The sequence below is a fragment of the Dermacentor silvarum genome, chromosome 6 (genome assembly GCF_013339745.2).
Source record: "Dermacentor silvarum isolate Dsil-2018 chromosome 6, BIME_Dsil_1.4, whole genome shotgun sequence".
NCBI classification, from domain to species: domain Eukaryota; kingdom Metazoa; phylum Arthropoda; class Arachnida; order Ixodida; family Ixodidae; genus Dermacentor; species Dermacentor silvarum.
Genome location: NC_051159.1, coordinates 27796576 through 27817522, shown reverse-complemented (window position 1 = coordinate 27817522; position 20947 = coordinate 27796576). Strand labels below are relative to the sequence as shown.

Genomic DNA, 20947 nt, shown 5'->3' with positions numbered 1-20947 from the left:
AAATTTCTTCTTGTGCATGCAGCATGCAAGTTTTCTGACTTCCACACTTTACAAGAATTGTGACAAGACAGACATACTTGAACATACAACATCCCTAAACATGTAATAAGATGTTGCTGGAAATTGAAAGACCATGATTTATAGTGATAGAAACGAGCATGCTGTTCACAATTTAAGTAGGACTGATAATTCTAAATTGGCACAAAAAGCTGCAAGCAACAGTAAGTGGCGGGAGCTGGCGGTGAAACCTCAACCCTTTGAGGGTCAATGCCGTAAATATAACAAATGGTCACAAATGGTTGATGCCATATATTTATGGTGCCATCTGTATGTTTTAAAAACACGCCAATTTTTCCACTCTTTGTTGCCCAAGCATGTGCTGCCACACTTTAAATATATTTTTTTTTTGCTCTGTAGTCTCTTGGTTTTTATTTCATGGCTTCTTGTTGTGTATTGAACCCAGGTTCAATACACAACATCCCTTTCTCCTTAATCCGGACTCAACAGTCAGCCAACGTCAGCACAAAGTCCCTAAGGTGTTGGGGTGTTTTCCGGTAATGCTGCGAACGGCCTGGGTTTGGCGATTCTACACTTAACTCTGCTGGTGCTGGCTGAGGTGTTGCTTCTAAGTGTAGCATGTCTGTTGGTTGCTGCTCAGGTTCACTGTGCTCTGTCTTGCTGCTACTCGCTCCACCAAATGTAGGGCTTGACGCGGGCTGGATCTCAGGCTGCCCTTGTGAAGGTACAGGCTCTGTTACCCTGATGGGAGTGCTGCTCCGACGACGAAGCTGGTCCATGTGCCGGCGACATATGCGGCCGTCTGGGAGAGCAACCTCATAAGAGATCAGGCCAGTTGCTCTGGAGATAATGGCAGTGACCCATGAGGGGCCCTGGCTGTAGTTCCATGCAAAGACAGGGTCCTCAGGCTGGAAGTTGTGTGGTGTAGGCAGAACTTGTGTTTAGGTTAGGTTAGGTTAGGTTAGGCTAGGCTAGGCTAGGCTAGGCTAGGCAAGGTTAGGCTAGGCTAGGTTAGGTTAGGTTAGGTCAGGTTGGCGGCCCATCAGTACTTCAGACAGGGAGCGTCCCATGGCAGTGTGTGGAATTACTTGCTGCTGTAAAGTGCTGGGCACTGTGCCCAGCTCCCTTGGATTATGCGAGATAATGCCTCTTTGGTGGTTCGTACCATCCTTTCAGCCCCTCAAACTCTGCGGATGTAAATTGCAAGTCGTTGTCAGAGACAAGGGTGTCTGGCAGGCCATGTGTTGCAAAGAATCTTCATAAGGTACTAATTACAGTGCCATATGTCATAGATGACATTGGTATAACCTCGAGCCATTTGGAATAAGAGTCCACCACAATCAAAAAGGTCTTCCCTTGTAATGGGGCAGGTGTAACCATGAAGCCCAAGTTATCTCCCATGGGTGAACCGGTGCCCAGGGCATCTCTGGCCACGTATCCAGGCAGGGAAGGCACCGCCGGACCCATTCCTCAATGGCCGCATCCATGTCACGCCACCATACATAGCTGTGGGTGAGCACCTTCATCCTGACGATGCCTGGGTGCCTGGTGTGCAGGGCTTTGAGGACCCGGAAATGTAGCGTAGCTTGCGCGGAATAATCCCACGGTCACCCCACAGTAAGCATCCCTTGTGGGCAGACAGCTCATGTTGCTTTGACATGAATGGCATGAATTCGAGACTCACAGCGCACCTTGGTCACCCCCTCCAAACCCAGTTGAGGACACAGGAGAGGATACCGTCCTTGGCAGAGTGCCTAGCCACGTCATCCGCATGGACTGCAGATTCTGGAAGTACCTCCAGAAGCATGACAACCTTTGGCGGGGAAGGGTCATCCTGGTGTTGGTGCATTAGGGGAAGTCTGCTGAGACCACCTGCAAGGCCCAACTGTTTGCCTGGCCGGTGAAGGAGAGAATACTGGTATCCATTCAGAAAGATGGACCACTGCAGCATAAACGCCACAAACACCACAAAAACGCCACAAATGCCACTGCAAGCATCTGTGGCGTTTGCCGGTCTGACGTGAACAACCCCAGGAGTGGCTTGTGGTTTGTATGGATCAAAAAAGTTGTCGCAGTTTCACCTGAAAGGCGAAGCATCAATTGCGATAGCAAACTTGTAAAGAGCTATACGAAGTAATGATATTAGCTTTATCAGCTGTATAAATTTGGACATGCAGCAGCATCGGCAACACGCAGAACTGTTGTCGACGCCATCGGCGTTTTGCCCGCGTTCGCTCAAAATGCGTGCGGCGTTGGTGACTGTTGCCGGAGCCTCTGATATAAATAGGCACTGCGTGCCGCAGCTAAACGTCGCCTCCCTTCCCTGCCCCTCCCCCACGGCCTCTCGCTCGTCGGAAGAAGGCGCGTTTGCTCTACATACATGGTGATTGTGAAGGAGAACAGAGACGCCTACTTCTGCAGCCCTTAAGCGAGCACGGCACAGAACGCGCGTTTGTTCTTCGCCGTGCGTTCACTCCCCGTGAAAGACGCGCCTCTCGCGCCCTTTCACTCGCACATACAGCGTTCGGCGCGCGGCGACGATTTCTTCTCCAAATGACGTCATACGGAACCTCACGGCGACGGCGACGGCGACGGCGACGCCGACGGCAGAAATCTGCTTTTGAGTGTCCATATAATTGCTATCGCAATAAAATGGTTTCGTCTTGAGGGTAATTTCTGTTAAGTAGTGTGGGTCGTATCTAGAAGAGGCATCGCCACGAGGCAGTATAAGCAATATCGTTTTATTGCTATCACAAAAACCAAACACGGAATGGGCAAAACTGGCTAACACAAGCATACATACTGTAGTGTACAGGGCGCTTCTAACCCTTCTAATGTCACTAACAACTGACCCTACTTACCATTTATCCATTCTGTTAGTGGGCAGATATATACGCTTGCCAGTATGTGACATGCGGTGTTACTTCTTTCGCTACAATATAAACTGCTGTACCCGGGAGATCGCACTCCCCATAATCAGGTTACACCGACCATGCTCAGTTTATCCGCTTAACTCAGCAGCCAGGTTCAGTACACAACAGTTTCCATTGGTTGCACTCGTAAAAAATGTCTATCTGGTTTCTAATTTCTCAAAGGGTCATCAGTAGATGTGCGTTCATCTGTTTCTCACAGGAGTACGAGTACACCTGCTCATAGGCAGGAGCCGGCACGTACAAACAATGTTGCCATGCCTGCATTTCTTTTCTTGAGACTCAGCTCGTAAAAACTGATTGCAACTCATTGGTGACGAAACGAAGGATTACTGCAAGTTTCTGACTCGTTCCGTTTTTATAACAGGTGCACAACCATTGAGTTTTCTTGCGCGCTTACATGCACAGTTCGATTACGATACAGCTGCGCTCGCGGGTTGCTCTGCTTCAATTGAGTTGAGCGGCGATTCCCCAAGTGCCGAATCAGAATATATTTAGTTCAAAGTATTTATGGAAGCCCATCTGTATTCATGAATAAAGAATGCATGTTTACGTGGGAAAATATTTTTTTGTCCCGTTATGGTCCCTCTAAAAAAAAATAGCGATACATTGTTTTTTGAAATAGGTCAGTCTGAAGATTTTAAATCTGTAATAGAAAAAGCCGGCAGATCCCATGCCTTGGTGGGAATCGATGTTATGCGAAGCAGTGTGCGGGAGCCTACCAAGTTAACGAAATGACCATGAGAGCACCAAGACGTAGGCGGCTCTTTCATGACCTGCATGACACACATGCCATGAGTCCTCAGGAGTCCCTTTAGCTACACCTAGGAGACCTTAAGGCAAAAGCCTTAGTCATGCTCATGACTATGACATCTACCACCATCATTTAGTGTTTCCTTCACTGAGTGCCCACGTCCGAACCTATTTCAGTGTTTCTGAGTGTTCCTGTTTTTTTGATGAGTCATTGTAATTTTTGCACAGTCATGGTCATGACTATGACTTCTACCATCATCCTTTAGTGTTTCCTTCACTTTACCTACATCAGAACCCATTTCAGTGGCTTTTGAGTGTTAAGCTTTTTTTTCTGAGTCATTGACTTTTTTTCTGAGTCATGCTTATGACAATGATTTCTACCATCACCATTGAGTGTTTCCTTCACTTAGTACCCACGTAAGAACCCATTTCAGTGGTTTCTGAGTGTTAATATTTTTTTCGCTGAGTCATTGTTATTTGTGCTCAGTCATGCTCTTGACTATGACTTCTACCAGCATCCTTTAGGGTTTTCTTCACTTAGTACCTACGTCCGAACCCATTTCAGTGGTTTTTGAGTGCTGTACTTTTTCGCTGATTCATTGTCATTTTTGAGAGTCATGCTCATGACTATGACTTCTACCATCAACCTTTAGTGTTTACTTCACTTAGCACTCAAGTCAGAACCCATTTCGGTGGCTTTTGAGTGTTAAACTTTTTTCGCTGAGTCATTGTCATTTTTGCTGAGTCATGCTCATGACAATGATTTCTACCATCGTCATTGAGTGTTTCCTTCACTTCGTGCCCATGTCCGAACCCATTCCAGTAGCTTTTGAGTGCTAAACGTTTTTTGCTGAGTCATTGTCATTTTTGAGAGTCATGCTCATGACTATGACTTCTACCATCAACCTTTAGTGTTTACTTCACTTAGCACTCAAGTCAGAACCCATTTCGGTGGCTTTTGAGTGTTAAACTTTTTTTGCTGAGTCATTGTCATTTTTGCTGAGTCATGCTCATGACAATGATTTCTACCATCGTCATTGAGTGTTTCCTTCACTTCGTGCCCATGTCTGAACCCATTCCAGTAGCTTTTGAGTGCTAAACGTTTTTTGCTGAGTCATTGTCATTTTTTGCTGGGTCATGCTCACGACTATGACTTCTGCCATCATCTTTTAGTGTTTCCTTCACTTAGTAAGCACGTCAGAACTCATTTCGGTGGTTTTTGAGTGTTAATCTTTTTTGCTGGGTCATTGTCATGACCTACATGACACGCATGTAATGACATTTATGTGAAGACCTCTCACTTATGTTCGTCATACACTCTTGTCATACTATGCCAATTTTGGTACCTACCAAATTAATGAAACGACCATGAGAGCACCAAGACGTAGGAGGTTCTTTCATGACCTACATGACACGCATGTCATTGTCATGACCTCTCACTTATGTTCGTCATACACTCCTGTCATACTATGCGAATTTTGGTACCTACCAAGTTAACGAAACGACCATGAGAGCACCAAGACGTAGGCGGCTCTTTCATGACCTACATGACACGCATGTCATGACATTCATTCATGACATGACATATCATTTATGTTAATCATACACTATTGTCATAGTATGCCAATTTTGGTACATACCAAGTTAACGAAGTGACCAGGAGAGCACAAAGTCGTAGGCGGCTAGATAGATACTGTCAAAGTAGCAAATGTTCGCCAAGAAATGCTTCGCATTTAAAATTAGACCCTGGGGGGTCACATTTGGTAAAAAAGAATTGACCCTCAAAGGGTTAATAGTTCAGATGTAATCAATAAAATTACTGCACGTAAGTCGGCTGTAATGAAGTGCTGCAAACTTATCTTTTAAAATCACAGTCTTTGTATTACATAAGCGTTTGAGCCTTATTCTATGTGCATTACAAAGTAGAAAAAAGTTCACGCTACCAAGGGGCGCTGCCTTCGCGGCAATGAGGGGAGTGGCAGAGCTGTGGCGTCCCTCAATGCATGACAGTGCACATGAATGCTTTTGTACACATGTGAGTGAGTACCCAGAGTTCTTTGGCTTCCCTGTGAGATACAAAATGCCGTGGGCTACCCCTACAATAGGTTTGTTTGATTCCAGAAAAGGTGCACAGTGCCACAAACGAAAAGGTGCGGGCAGTGTCGGTTGTGGTGTGCCGGTATCCACCTACACACTGCAAGAAGGGTGCACTGAATCTTGGCGGCACCTTGCTTTGCACCCCATGCAATCGAGGATGAGTGTGCTGGGTAAAAAGGTGCAAAGAAACTTGGTTGAATTGAGTAGACCGTATCTAGCCCACTACTTAGCTTGGCTTGGTTAAAAAGTTCTTGACCAAAGCAGTTGGACAGATAGATATGACCAAAGCAATTGGACAGGAAACTACGTGGCCACTTTAGCAGAAATAATTCACTACACCAGAAAACACGAACCACAGGAACATCGGCTTGATAAACAAAATATTACTTTGTCACAGCTAGGGCTGCACTTGTCATCTGCTTCCTACCAATGCCAGTGTATAAACGCTATCGCACTCACCTATCACTGTTTCCAGCATGTATCCAGCGTATGACTACATCCTTATTCCAGATTGAAAACATGTCATTTACTCCTTTACCACTGTATGATTGGACACTCTGATTGGTAAGCTTTCCATCGCAGAAAAAACAACAGGTACCATTAAAATTGGTTGTCAGTCCCTTTAACGCATTTATTGTCGCTGTGCTAATGAATAATGTAACTGACTCTTCAAGTACACTCACAATAATGGTAGGGATCGTGTCACTTGTTAGCAGCGGCTGATTGCAAGGGAACTTTATGACTCCACCTTAGGTCTGTTTGGGATGTACGAACACGGTATGAATTGAAGCTAGAAATGCCGTTTGCAGACGATGGTTCCCTTTGCCTAGGCTTTTTCTCAACATACAGTAGAACCTTGCTCATGCGTTTTGGAAAAAGACACAAGAAAAAATGCCCTAACTGAAAAACGTACGATCCTAAGTCACAAAAAAATCGGCAGGCTTAACATAGTTGACATCGATGTAATGCGAAGCGTTGTGCGAGTCGCTGCAGCACAAGACGCCGACACTCACCGAACTGGGGGGTGTCGGCACCGAAGACAGCTATCAACTGATGTTATCATTTTGGACTTTAGAGACGCGTCGAAGCACAAGGATGAACAAGAAGTAGCTTCTGTAGCCACAGGGATATCAAAAGAACATTTGTGCAGTGTGCAGGACATGCGTACGGTTCAAATAGCAACATGCAGTTCAACAACATATCTGCTGAACAATCCAGGAATCCACGATGACCTCATTTTCACCGAAGAGTCCCGGTCCCATCCAGGCAAGAGAAGGCATATCCATTGTATTGATGACCACGAAGGCGCACGCGTGAACCGAAGCGAAATCAATTCCAGCCAGTACATGTGCCGACAACATAAGTTCCATCGTCACTGCGCAATTAAAATAGAAGAGCGTCTGTCCACTGCCCTTTCTCCCGCGATCAGAACTAATGGCTTAAAATGGCTCAAAGAATCCTACATAGCACAAACAACCAACGTCCGACCATTAAGACTACTACTGCCGTAGATACCGTAGATATCCAGAAAAGCAAGGACAACAATGCATTTGAAACTGGATATCATCTGCGCAAAATAAAAGCACTGCAAAGACGGAACAAGGTGTCCGTATCACCGATTGCTTTGCCGAGGCTGTGCTTCTCTTGATGACGTTCATACTGTTTGAAGGAAGATTAAGCTACGACCACAGAATACTAAGCGACAGCTACTGATGTTCAACGTTGAGCAACGTCGTCTAACACCACTATGTGTGCACACCAGAATTGACACTACAAACAAAGTGCAGTGAAACTGTGCATTCGGTAAGACAACAAGGACAGGGCACTGATCATGATATATACCAGTCACAAGGCGAATTTACACGAGCCAGTGAACAACGCCTCCCGTGCAAGGTTCCATTCACATTATTTGGTCTACTTGAACTTCACAATCGTTTTTATCTGCTGTAACTGGACTGTCTCCGTGCCAAGGACACGAACACAACCCTTCATGTCGCGGTGGGGAGTGTCTAGAAACCTCTTCCTCACTCACCTGCTATCATCATCATCATCGTGGCTGTTGTTCCATTAAAACGCCCTGTTTTAATGTTTAAAACGCCCTGTCTTCCTGTGTGGTCTTTTGCGGGCTTCTACTAACGTGCCGATAGATTGTGTTCTCAGGGAACGTACGAAGCGGTAAAAAAGAAGCATAACTGTATGGCTCCTTTTTGTGTTCTCAATCGCAAACACTGGCGCTGGGAAATTGTACATAACGGGATCACACCTTGCAGCGATCAGCCACGGAGGGTGCACAAGAAATGTGCCGGGCATTTTCGCACGAGCAGTAGCCGCTGTTGCAAGCGAACACAAAATGGATCCTGCTTCACTTGTCCCATCACTTTTCTATCATTTGGCACTCGCAATACTTTTTGCAACTGCAAAAGAACCACACAGTACAGCGAAAAAACACAGCACATTTCCTTAAAAGTCGCCTTGGCAGTACACATCTGACGAAGCAAAAAAATGTGTATGATACAGCAAGTGTGCTGGAGTGTGGTTAGAGCATGCTAGCTGCAAACAATGCCCTCTGTGTCTGTCATTGCTGTGATGGCCTCCTGATCTTTATGCTCCTGCGCCATGGAAAGCACACTTCCCGGTATTCTAATACACTATAAAAAGAGGTATACAATAAAAAGTGAGCAAGCTACCACAAAGGTGGTAGCCAAGCTGCATTTGCATAATAACATTTATGGCTTTTTGAGGCCTTTGATAATTCCATTTTAATGTACCAAGGTTTCAAATAGTTTCAAGTACTGCTATGATCCCTCCTAATGGCAGCCGCTTAACCCTGGATTACCGTGTCTGGCATAATGCTAGCTTTCCTCAGTGATTTCTAGTCTGTGTGAAGATTAATGCAGGCACCACTTCTCATTGCAAGTGTGAACAGACAAGGATGGAGGTGAGAGTGGCCAATAGTTTGTCAATCAGCACTATCTTGTCTCAGTTCATGTCTGTTCGTGCCATATATCCCACCAACTAGCTCAACGAAATGTTCTCTTGTTCGTTTGATTGGATCACCAAGCACGTACAGTGCAGAATACAGCATGTGTACAATGAAAAAGAACAGCTTACCCAGCTTGCTCATGGGGTATGGTATGCTGAAGAAGTCATTGAAGAACTCCAGCGAACGCTTCATCATGTTGAGTGCAAAATGACCTTGTGCACTCAGTTCCTCTGGCACAAGTACTCGCAGCTGCATCATGATTGGAGTGTAAACTTAGTATGTTGCCAATAATAAAATGATGTCAAACAGTAACAAAAAGATCTGAAACTGGGAACAGTGCCAAATATTTCACTCTCAATTCTTACACATGACCAGCAATATGGCTTCAGTATCAAAACATGCCTACCTAAACTTTTTCTAACAATGAAGAAGCCTTTAAAGGACTTTATAACCACTCAGTGCAAAGGCAACCAGATTCAATAGGGTCTAGTTGGTAAGAGCATCATTTGGTTAATCGCACTGCTTCCTAACACATGCTTGCCCTTGTCGTTCATTATGCCATCTATTGTGCAGCTTAACAAAGCAAACAAAGCTGCCCATCCAGACATCAGCAACTGATATGCTACCTAAACAAATCAGCAATACAAATTTTTAAACCTTTTTTTTCATCGATATTTACCAGTGAAGGCCAATTAAAATTTTATATAATATGGCCTCAGCATTGCTGTTACTGCTGGGGCATCACCAAGTACCTTAAAAAGCAAGCAACAAATACACAACGTACTTGAACCTGCACGGCAGGGTCCCTCCTTTAAAGGAACAGTGATGAGAAAAATGAGTCCTAAACTACGTTTCTACGATAGTACCACGAGAAGGCTTTGACATAAGGTGCAAACATGAAAGGTGAGCGGTGACACCTGTCTTTTTCACAACAACTTGCCGTGACATCATGCATTTTGACGTTGTCTGCTCGATAATTTTTTTATTAGTAAACAGGGACACCATTGTATTACTACTCCAATAGAGCCAAAGACTGAACGCAGCAAGTTTCGTGACACTGATGTACCAAGGCACAAAATAAAAAGAAAGCGGTGGACGTAAGCATGCTGGCACACCCACCTGCACTGCACCCAGCTGGCTGGTCAGAGCCGCGTAGTCGCAGATAACAAAGGCCACCAGGTAGGTGCTCATGCGTAGAGAGCGCTCAAAGCGGCTCGAAACCAGCCGTCCCCCAAATGACCGCAGGCTCTGGCGGCGTGTGTTGGCGTACGCTTGGTGGCTCTGCTCGTGCACCAGTACGAGCTCAAAGCTGGCCTTCAGGGCAGGCTCGTCCAGGCAGGGAAAGGCACGCCGCGCCGATGTGGGCTCAAACTGGGTGGCTGCCAGGCGCCGGGTTTCGTTGGCTGCCGTCACATACGAGCTCAGGTACAGCCCCACGAGGTCACGGTCCAGCGTGCCCGAGAATGCAATGTGCAGTGTCACCTGGCTGCCTGCTGGTATGGACTCATTCAGCTGTATGTACACCTGCAAACAAAAGGACTTCGTTTACTCACTGCTTGCACAGTGGTCTTCAAGGATGAGCCACTTTCTGCAGCCAGTGTGCCTGATATGCACTCACATCGATAGTCACTGTGTCTCCCATTATTTTAGTACTATTTGCGTTTACGTGACATGCTATCAAGCCGATGAAAATCACGTGAAAAGACAAAGGTATGAACAAGTGTGCATCACGAATTTCAACGCTCCAGAAATGGACACAGACACAATGCAAATATGTTAAAGAACATTTATCTCGAACAGAAAAATTGTAATGAAACAAACAGCAAACTACCCTCACACACTATAAACACTATACACACACGAGGAACTCCAAAAACTAGCTATACACATAAAAACAAACAAACCTTCAACTACATATTGTTCCTCCGCTCGACTAACCAACGCGAAGTCACGCGCAAACGAACACTCTCACGACTTCTCGTCAGTCGTGTCTGACTTCGGCCCAGCGTGGCAAAGGACGTTGGGCTGCATGTTTCCGACGCAGCGTGGGCGTCGACCTCCGTCGAGAGCAATGAGGCTGTGGTCTTCCGCAGAGACCCACGTGGCACACAACACGGTCTGGGCCAGTCGGCCATTGTGCCGCTAACGTGGCGTTGGTGATTGCCTTCATAGCACAGGACAGCAACCGGTTACGGCAGCGTGTGGCTGGACTGGGGCCGCGGAACACAGCCATGGAGACACAGTCGGGGCTCAGGAGCTGGAGTTGTCACTGGCCAACTCGCGAACGTCCCTTCTCTGGTCCGTGGTCCCCAAAGCTGCTGCCTCCCGTCTCCAGAGCACAGCTGGAGATGCCACCGTCTTCCTCCTTGACCACGTAAGCAATGCCCGCTCATCTCCGCCTGCGTCTCCTTTTTCTTCATTTCGTCTTTTTCTCTCGCTCTTCACGTACTTCACGTGCTTCTCGCCTGCGGGTCCCTTCTCCGTTTCGTCAGCCGGTGTCTTCGTCTTTTTCACATTATCACACGTCTTGCCGGTGACTCATGACAGTGCGTCAGAAAATAGAACACTTTTGATGCAGTGCGACACGTAACAGGACACAAGAAGACACAAGTAAAAAGACAACACACAGCGCTACGAGCAACAACAATGTTTATTCTCAAAACCAGACCGCTTAAATACCACATGTGCCATAGCAGACATACATCACGTGGAAGCACTGAGAAACATGCGCGAATGAATTCACACTATCGAACCATATGTCCTTGAGCAAAGTAGAAGCAAAAAGTGTTGAGTTGTGCAAAAAGATTAATATTGCCAGGACTCTCAAAAGTATTCAAAAAAGTGAAAACAAAAGCTTAGATGTATTTTTTAGCGCTAAGACTCACAAAGATGATGTTCCCTTCAGAGTGATTGTCACTGAGAATGGCACATGGCAGAAGGAACTTGCTACATTTCTTTTGGACAAGCTTAACCTTCTCAAGATCCGAGACCCTTTTTAGTTCACAGTTTGGACAGTATTTCAGACTTTATGAAGGCTAACGAAGAGAGAGGGTTAAAAGCCTTTTCTATTGACGTCACTGACCTGCACTATTGCACAGTTGCTAAAGTGCATTGAAATTTGCATTGATGAATTTGGCGCGGTCAAATTTTCTACAGAAGCGGGAATTTCTGTTAAAGATTTCCTAGCCTTGGTGGAATTTTACCTAACGTCGACTTTTATCAAGTGGAATAACAATATATTTTTGCAAAAAAGGGGTGTGTGCATTGGCTCATGTACAGCTCCCGTGTTAAGCAACCTTTTTTTAGCTGAACTTGATAGGGGCCTATCACACTGTCTCGGAGGAACGAATGTACAAAAAATTTTTAGATTTGTTGATGATTTTATTATTTTTATTTACTGCTCTTGGGAAAGTTTTCAAAACGAGAGCAAGGAAGTGTTGAGTGTGTTACGCGATGGTCTTCATCCTCTTCAGGTGACAGTTGAATGGCTGATTGATGGATCCATTAGATTTCTGGACTTGAAACTAGTCTGTTCCGACAACCAGCTTTGCTGGTGCTATGATCCATGGGCTAACAAAGCTTTACTCCCATTCCATTCTAACCATTCGAAACTAACCAAGAGAGGCACTGCGACGATGTGCCTCAGCAAAACATCCAAAATAAATTTTGCACTCACCTAATGAAGCATAGCTTCCAGAATCAAACTACACGCTTGAAGGAAGCTGGCTATCTAGGTCATGTTTAAGTGTCGGTAGCAGAAAAGCAGCTGAAAAGAATTCGCGGAAGTTCAGGTCAATCTAACACTGAGCACCGCGTGAGTGCAGGAATAAGAAGCACAGCCGTAATCCCCTATATTCAGAAACCTTCACATAATCTCAAGAAGGTGGCACTCTGCTAAAACATAAGGGTGTTTTTTTTTCAGTACCCGATAAGCTTAGAGGGCTCTGTGCGAAGACAAATCCCTCTAGGACAGAAAAAGTTGAGTGCACAAAAGGGCATAATAAAAAGTTCGTAGATTGCAAGGCATTTGTAGTGTATCGCATTCCTTTCTCTTGTGGGTCATACGTCGGTCAAACCAGTAGGTGTGTAAATGAGCGGTTGAGAAAGCACAAAAACAAACCATGAAAGCTGCCGCCCTGATGGGTTTCTCGCCCTCCATACCCAGTAACATGGTTACCATGCTTTATTTAACAAGACCATTATTGTTGGTCGATATAAAGAACAGATCACCCGGCTTATTGTTGAAGCTGAGCTTATCGACGCATTTGGTGAATCGTGCATTAGCAAGCCTTCGATAGCGCTGCCTCCTAAGAAGGTATCTTTCCTGCATAAGTGGTGCCAGGTTGTTATGGCAGATTGCAGCGGGTCATTAAATATGTTTTGATAGTGTGAATTCATTCGCTCATGTTTCTCAGTGCTTCCACGTGATGTATATCTGCTATGGCGCATGCAGTATTTAAGCGGTCTGGTTTTGAGAATAAACATTGTTGTTGCTAGTAGCACTGTGTGTTGTCTTTTTACTTGTGCCTTTTTGTGTCCTGTTACGTTTCACACTGCATCAAAAGTGTTCCTCATGAATCACCAACAAGCCCCCATCGCTATCCTTGTAGAAAACAGAGTTGCGGTACAAAGTGAACATGTAAACGTTGCTCTGACTGCAGCCAGCAAGCGAGGCTCGCACAAGTCGCAACCACAGCTGATGAAGGTGAATAAGGTAAGCAAAGGCATGAGTTAGTAACAATGTTTATCTGTCCCCATCTCAGACAGAGACTGAAGACAGCAAGACAAAATGTTCTCTAAACAGCTGTGGGGATGCGCGACTCTCACGTATTCCCTGATGTTGTTTTCCCTGCATGGCTCCTACCTCCTGTAATCCGGCTTCGCCGTGTGGCATTATGGCGGCGAAGGTCGGTGTGGTTGCGGCGTATTGTGAGAGATGACGCGAGTGTTGCACTGCTAACGCCACCTAATGGCGAGGTTACTTGGGCGAAAAAGGAAGAAGGCGTTTCCTCTTCGAAGTGGAGTCGGTGAGCGATGCGGACGTTCCGTGCGTGCGCCGTTCCACGCTTCGCGAGACCGTCTCGCGAAGCTAGGAGCAGGGCACCAGTATGGACGAACACTGATCGTTTGAACGTGCACACAACACAGAAGTCTTCAACCATGCTGGCACTGCCAGATCACGGAGCGAGAATGAGAATCACGCTTATCAAGACAGATTATCGTGCATCGCTGCCACCCAGCAGAGTGTGTCCGAAGTGCAGAGAGATGACAGAGACGTTAAATCAATCACTGCATCTCTCGAAAGGCCAAGCAGAGACTCGAAATTTGTAATTCGAGATGGCATATTAAACTGCCGGCCCTGGGAGAAGAATCAGAGAGAGGAGCGATATCTCATTGTACTCCCAAGCTCTATGCGATCGAAAGTAGGGCGCACCATCCATGCCTACAAGGAGGAAGATCACATTGGGCAGCGAGCCACGTTGTACAAAGTGCAAGAACACTTTAGGGGGCCCAGAATGCAAAGCAATATTCATTCCTACATGACCACTTGCCAAGCCTGCCGAAAGCGACAGCCGGGCTGCGAGCACCCTTCTTCAAGTCAATAGTCAATAAGTTGGATGGATTGTGGTCACCTGGACAGTAACGACATGGCTCCAGGCCAGTAGCATCTATTATCTCTGTCACTCTATTTTTTACAAATTGGCCTAACTTATTTTGTTGCCCACGGATCCAGCTCAATAAGATCATGGAGTCAGACCACATGACACAGGGCAGAGACCTTGAATCCCATGACGATCGGATATATTTCATTAGCCTTGCTCCTACTACTGCTGCCATGAGCTCTAGGCAGCGTTAGCACTTTTATCGGTGCTATGCGCGATTTGGCTGCTACAAGCGATGTGACTGTATTGCCATGGATGTCCACTGCCCTCAAATAAGCACAAGCTCCATATGCTTTCAAGCTGGCGTCAGAGAAAATATGAAGCTCCACAGTGTCTATCTCTGCATCCAGGCCAGCTCTTACACATCGTGGAATTGTCACAGAAGAAATGACAAAAGTCACAGAGACAAAATGACAAAACCAAGCCACACATACAGCCGTCACGAGACGCAGATACAAACATGAACAACACTGTACAGGCGCTTGCGGCTCTAGTGCAGGAACTGCGCGTAGAGATAGCCGAATTGCGCGCACAGCTAAAGGAGGAATGAAGCCGAAACAGGCCACCAGTGCAAGAAAGTTCGCCCGAACACCGCCACAGCCGCCGGAGCGCGCGTCCACTGCCTCGGTAGTGCAGGAGACCGTCGAGGCAATGAACACCGAGGCGCCGCCCGAGCCGAATCCGACAGCCCAACCGATCGATGTGCGAGTAACAGCCTGCGAAAAAGGTATTCACGAAAACCGGAAAGCCATCCAAGAGCTACATATGCAAATGGAGAAGGGCTTCGACGAGATCCGACGAGATCCGACAGATGATAACGCATCTGCACGAGGTTTTCACTCCTCTGGTAAACGATCCGCGCCACAAGAAGCCGCGAGTTTATCCGCACAGAGAGGCAGCCCTCCAGCAAATGCTACAAGAAGACCAAGATGGCCAGAAAACCGAATGATCAAAATGGAGGCATCACCGTTTGGCAGTGGAATTGTCGTGGCTTCACTCGCAAGAGGGCGACGCTGCTGCAGTACATTGCCAAACAAGACACACCACCGGATGTAATAGCCTTACAGGAAACAGGAAAAACACCAAGAATCACTGGATATCACACTCATGCGGCACGAGCAAACACGTCACTGCAATAGACCACACTTATGCGGACACGGGAATCGATCACGTTTTCACGGAAATAGTGCCGCAGCGCAGGGGAAACACAGGTGTTTTTATGCTTAATATATACAGTTCGCCGAAGGAAACGCTGGGACCCCTAGACAACTTGGTGCAGCAAGCGAGGCAGCTAGCTGGACAAAACGGCCTCCTCATATTAGGCGACTTCAACGCGGCGCACGAGGCGTGGGGGTACGTCAGACATACGAAAAAGGGAACAACCTTGTACAACGTCATACAACACCACCGACTTACGATAATCACGGATCCGACATATCCAACGAGAGTAGGCAACAGCACGGCCCGCGACACCTGTCCCGATCTTGCGCTCGCGTCCAGACTTCAGAACGTCGAGTGGGAAAACATTAACGAGACGCTAGGGAGCGACCACTTCATACTCGACATCTCGGTACACCTGGGGAACTTCCCAAGGAGAAAGATACGCTCCACCAAAATCACGGACTGGGCAAACTTCCACAGCGAAAGAGAAACTCAAGAAGCCCAAGCGATAACCGATCTAGAGGCCTGGATTAGAGAACTGCAGGAATCGGTAGCCAAACACTCCAAGGAGGTTGCACTCACCACGGACAATCCGGCAGTGGATCCGCGCCTCTTACACATGTGGGAAGCGCGCCACAGTCTGCTTAGAAGATGGCGAAGGCAACGTGTCATAGTCTAAGCTCTCTTCGGCGGGCATCCGTCCAAACACGCTCAAAGCCTCACCAACTAGACACAGGCTTAAGGCGCTAGCCCACTCGTTCCTTGCCCAGCAAATTTGCCCTAGGAAATTAATGGCTCCTTTTGATGAGCGTAGGGACGATTTAGATGCGTACTTGCATCGCTTCGAAAGAATAGCGGTCGGGCAAGGCTGGGCAAGGAACGAGTGGGCTAGCGCCTTAAGCCTGTGTCTAGTTGGTGAGGCTTTGAGCGTGTTTGGACGGATGCCCGCCGAAGAGAGCTTAGACTATGACAAGGTGAAAAACACTTTATTACAAAGATTCCGGCTAACTGCTGAGGGTTTCCGCGAAAAGTTCAGGTCATGCAAGCCGGAAGACGCGGAAACTGGAAAACAGTTTGCATGTAGATTGACAAACTACTTTGAAAGATGGATGGAGTTGTCAGAGGCCAACAAGACATATGAAGGGGTGCGAGACAAGGTCGTAGGAGAACAATTTCTCGCCAGGTGCAGCGACAGTCTGGCGGTATTCCTCAAAGAGAGGAAATTAAAAACAGTGGAGGAGATGGCAGCGCACTCAGACCAGTTTGTAGAGGCGCAGGGTCTAAGAAATTTAGGAAAGAGTGGCAAGGATGTGCCGATGGCAGCTGCAGGTGAGACGAGGAATCGGGGTCCAATGAACAGGCAAGGGACGCCCCAAAGATGTTTTCTTTGTAACCGGCTGGGACATATAGCAATGAACTGTCGGGCGAAGGATAGTAGACGTGGTCCACCAGTGGTTTGCCAGCTATGTCAAAAGAGAGGGCATGGAGCGCACGAATGCAGATCAGGATACGCAGACAAAGCTGCATGTATGATGAAAGGTAAAGAGGGTGAGCCGAGAGAAAAGAACATGCCCGTGGTGGAGGGAGAAGTTCAAGGACGCAGGGCCACAGTTTTGAGAGACACGGGGGCGTACACAGTATTGGTTAGGGAAAGTCTGGTACCGTCAGAGAACATGACCGGCTATTTCAAACCAGTCATGTTGGCAGACAGGTCTGTTAAGTATTTACCAGAGGCGCGAGTTCAAGTATCAACACCCTTTTTTACGGGATTGGTTACAGCTAGGTGTGTAGAAGATCCTCTGTTTGACTTGATTTTGGGAAATGTACCAGGGGTGAGAAGGGCCGAAGACCCAGACCCTAACTGGAGGAGGACAGAGGATTTAGAGGAGAAGAATAAGCCAGAAGCGCCAGAAGAGGAGACACCTGAAGTAGAGGTAGCGGCGGAAGTACAAACGCGAGCTATGAGTAAGGGTACTAAACCCTTAACACCATTACCGGTCACGAACATTAAGGGGTTGAGCATAACAGCGGCCGAATTAAAGTAATTACAGGAGAAAGACGAGTCGTTGCAGAAGTGCGTACAGAAGATAGGAGAAGTAGTACGAAGGAAAAGAAGTCGAAACGTGGTGGAGTTTTTCAAGAAGAACGACTTATTATACCGGAGATGTGTGTTCAATTCGGGAAGAGAGGTTCAGCAGTTGATGGTCCCAAAGGAACTGAGAGAGAAAGTACTGAAGTTAGGGCACGATAATGCAATGGCAGGCCACCAGGGAATAAAAGACTCTTTGGAAAAAATAACAGAAGATTTCTTTTGGATCGGGGTACAGAGCGACGTGAGGAGATACGTCAGGGCATGCGTTGTATGTCAAAAGACAATGGCTAAGGGGAAAAACGAGAGGAAGACTAGTGTTTGCATGATGATTGCTGAAGGGAAGGACACAGACATACTAGATAATGCCCGTGACACCGTAAAGAAGCTCACCGACTAGAGAGCCCTTGATTCAGGTTAACCGGGATAAGAGGATGGACAACATCCCGATCGAGGTCCATATACCCGAAGAGCAGAAGAGAGTAAAGAAAGAAGTAGTTCCACCTCAGAAAGATAGGAAGTTGATAGGTGCAGTTGAGTCCAGGGAGCATCATGCACCAGACACGATGGAACATTGGGACTCCGAGAAAAAGGGCGAAGGAGATAGATACCCAAATCGCCCTAAACGTGTAACGCGCAAGCGTAGAAAGAAGTTTCGCAAGAGGTGGAAAAAATAGGGGAGATGCAATGGTCAGAATCAAAAGGAAAAACATTTAGGAATGGCACGCGGAAGATTGCAGAACTTGTAAATGTGTATAGAGAGGAAAGAAGTGAAACAGTACCTATGTAGATATAGAGTAGGTAGAGTATTGTAAAACATGCTGTGATGCAAAGTTTATTCATGTAGAGTGTTTTGAAACATTGAAGTAGTGCACATTGTGAACAGCTGAGTGAAGTGCATTAGGTGGTGAAAAGTGCATAAAGTGAACTCTTAAACGCGGTGAACAATGCGTCTGGTGAATTGTGCGCAACAGTGTGGTGTTGTGTAGTGCATCGAGTCTTCAATGAACCAGCACCAATGTCACTACGAGGAGTCACAGTCATCACCTGAACGCCAAGAGTGAGCAGTTTTTTGAGAAAAAACTCTTGAAGAGGGGGCCTATGTCACATGTAAGAGGCCGCCGGTGGCGCGAAAAAGAAGAGGAGCACGCGATGCCTGGTGTTCGGAACGGCGCGAGCGCGCGAGGCGCACGAACCGAGGCATAGTCGAGAGATGAACAGCGCTGTCCGTTGAGTTTCAACGTGGCACCGGGCCAGGAAGGTTGCATCTCCAGCTCCGCTCTGGCGACGGGAGACTTGGGGGTCTGGCCGAGTCCGTGACGTTGGCCGTCCAAGGTGTGGCCGTCGACCTCGGCAAGTTCGGGCGAGGCTCCTGGACGGGCTGCAGCTTCTCACGGCAGGACCAGGCACCCCAGAGAGGATCACCCTTCTGCGGCAGACCGGCACGTTTGATTCTCCTCGGGACGCCACGTCGGCACTCACGAAGAGATTGCGATGCATCCCGACGCTAGGCCTATCCAGGTGGGCCTAAGCTACGGCGAACGCCATCAATGACGCGCACTCGTTGCAAATTTGCAAATGAGCTCGTCAGCTCGTCACCGATGGCGCTCGGCATTGCTTAGGCCCACCTGGATAGGCCTAGCGTCGGGATGCGTCGCAATCTCTTCGTGAGTGCCGACGTCGAAAAGAAAGTAGGGTGTTCTATTAAATATACAAACCCTCTTGTGAAGTGTGAAGAAGGGGTCGTATACCGCATACCACTGAAGTGTGGGAAAGAGTACGTCGGCCAAACGGGCCGATGTATTAACGAATGCCTGCGGGAGCATAAGCTTTCATTGAAAAATGGTTATGGTTCAAACTTGCCTCTTCATTGCAAGGCCTGCGGGAATGAGAATGAACAAGTATGTGAAGCAAGGCTTCATTATACAACAATCATGTTTAAAAGTAAAGGTTTTGTGGCACGTGAATGGTTGGAGGCCAACCAGATTACGAAAAGAGGGGACGCCTGTGTCAGCGCCCTGTCTCTGAATACTTACACAAATGAAAGCATGTTTTTAGATAAGTTTTAGATTCACGATTCCCTTCATATTGTCACCTGTAGTAGTGGGCATAGGGCAAGCGCAGAGGCGCAAGAAGAAAGAAGTGCGCGTGCTAACCGCCCCCGCTCGATAGTTGCCTCTCGCCGCCGTTTTCGCCAGAGCCCAGCCGCTCTCAATAAACGTCGTCAGCCCCTTTTGAAGACACGTGGCAAAGTGGTGGAGGTGCGGGGTATTTCTCACTCATGCCACAGACTCCTCCTGGGAGCAGAAGCACCAGCCCTGTGTTAGTCCATACTCCTGTCCATCGGACCAGCCGCAGGATCCGGGGACTGCCCCCTGAAGACACCGTAGTGCTTCAGACTACCCCAACTGGTATGGAACGTGCAATGACGAATCGGTATACGCTTCAAAATCCACTGGTGCCGAAGTCGTTCCATGGCGACGTCTTCGAAGACGTCGAAGACTGGATGGCCGACTTCGAGAGCGTCGCCGAATACAACGAATGGGACGACGCCGACGCGACTAAACGTAGGAATGTCTACTTTTGCCTCGAGGACGGCGCGCGTACATGGCTTCAAAACTGTGAGGAGCAACTGGCGTCGTGGCGCGAGTTCCACCGTCATCTACTAGACACTTATGCCAGTCCTGATCGCCGCGAACGAGCCGAACGAGCAATTCAGGTCCGCGTCCAGCTTCCCAACGAAAGCGTTACCGCGTTTGTCGAAGATATGACGCGCCTCTTCAGACGAGCAGACCCTGGAATGACCGAGGACAAGAAGTTGCATCACCTGATGCGAGGGGTGAAGGAGCAGCTCTTCGCTGGTCTGGTGCGCAATCCTCCAAAGACTGTCGCCGAATTTCTATCCGAAGCGGTCAGTATGGAGAAGATGCTTCAGCAGCGCTCTAACTTTTACGAGCGGCAAGTGAACGCGACTACGGACATGTCCACGGCCATCGGAAGCCACAATGACAACCTTCGAGACCTCATCCGCACCGTTGTGCGCGAAGAGATACTGAAGGTTTACGGCACCCCACAAGCCACGGTGAGCTCCATTGCGAGTGTAATACGAGATGAAGTGAACCAAGCGCTCCGGTCCACCGTTCCTTTTCCTAACACCGCGCCTGCACCTTCTGTACACCACCGTGCGACCTACGCAGAAGTCTTGCGACAGCCTGCTTCGTCCCCGCCGCTGTTTGTTCAGGCCGCTCATCCG

At 47.6% G+C, this 20947-nt stretch overlaps 1 protein-coding gene across 5 annotated transcripts in view; it reads right to left on the bottom strand.

Moving 5' to 3' along the window:
- LOC119455344 (endoplasmic reticulum aminopeptidase 2) overlaps positions 1–20947 on the bottom strand; it is a 147587-nt gene that overhangs the window by 110872 nt on the left and 15768 nt on the right. For all 5 annotated transcript variants that reach the window (XM_049668720.1, XM_037716729.2, XM_049668719.1 and 2 more), the window contains 2 exons: positions 9901–10305; positions 8910–9030 (listed from right to left, as the gene is read on the bottom strand). In XM_049668720.1, coding sequence (XP_049524677.1) covers positions 8910–9030; positions 9901–10305 — 526 coding nt within the window. The remainder of the gene's footprint in view (positions 1–8909; positions 9031–9900; positions 10306–20947) is intronic.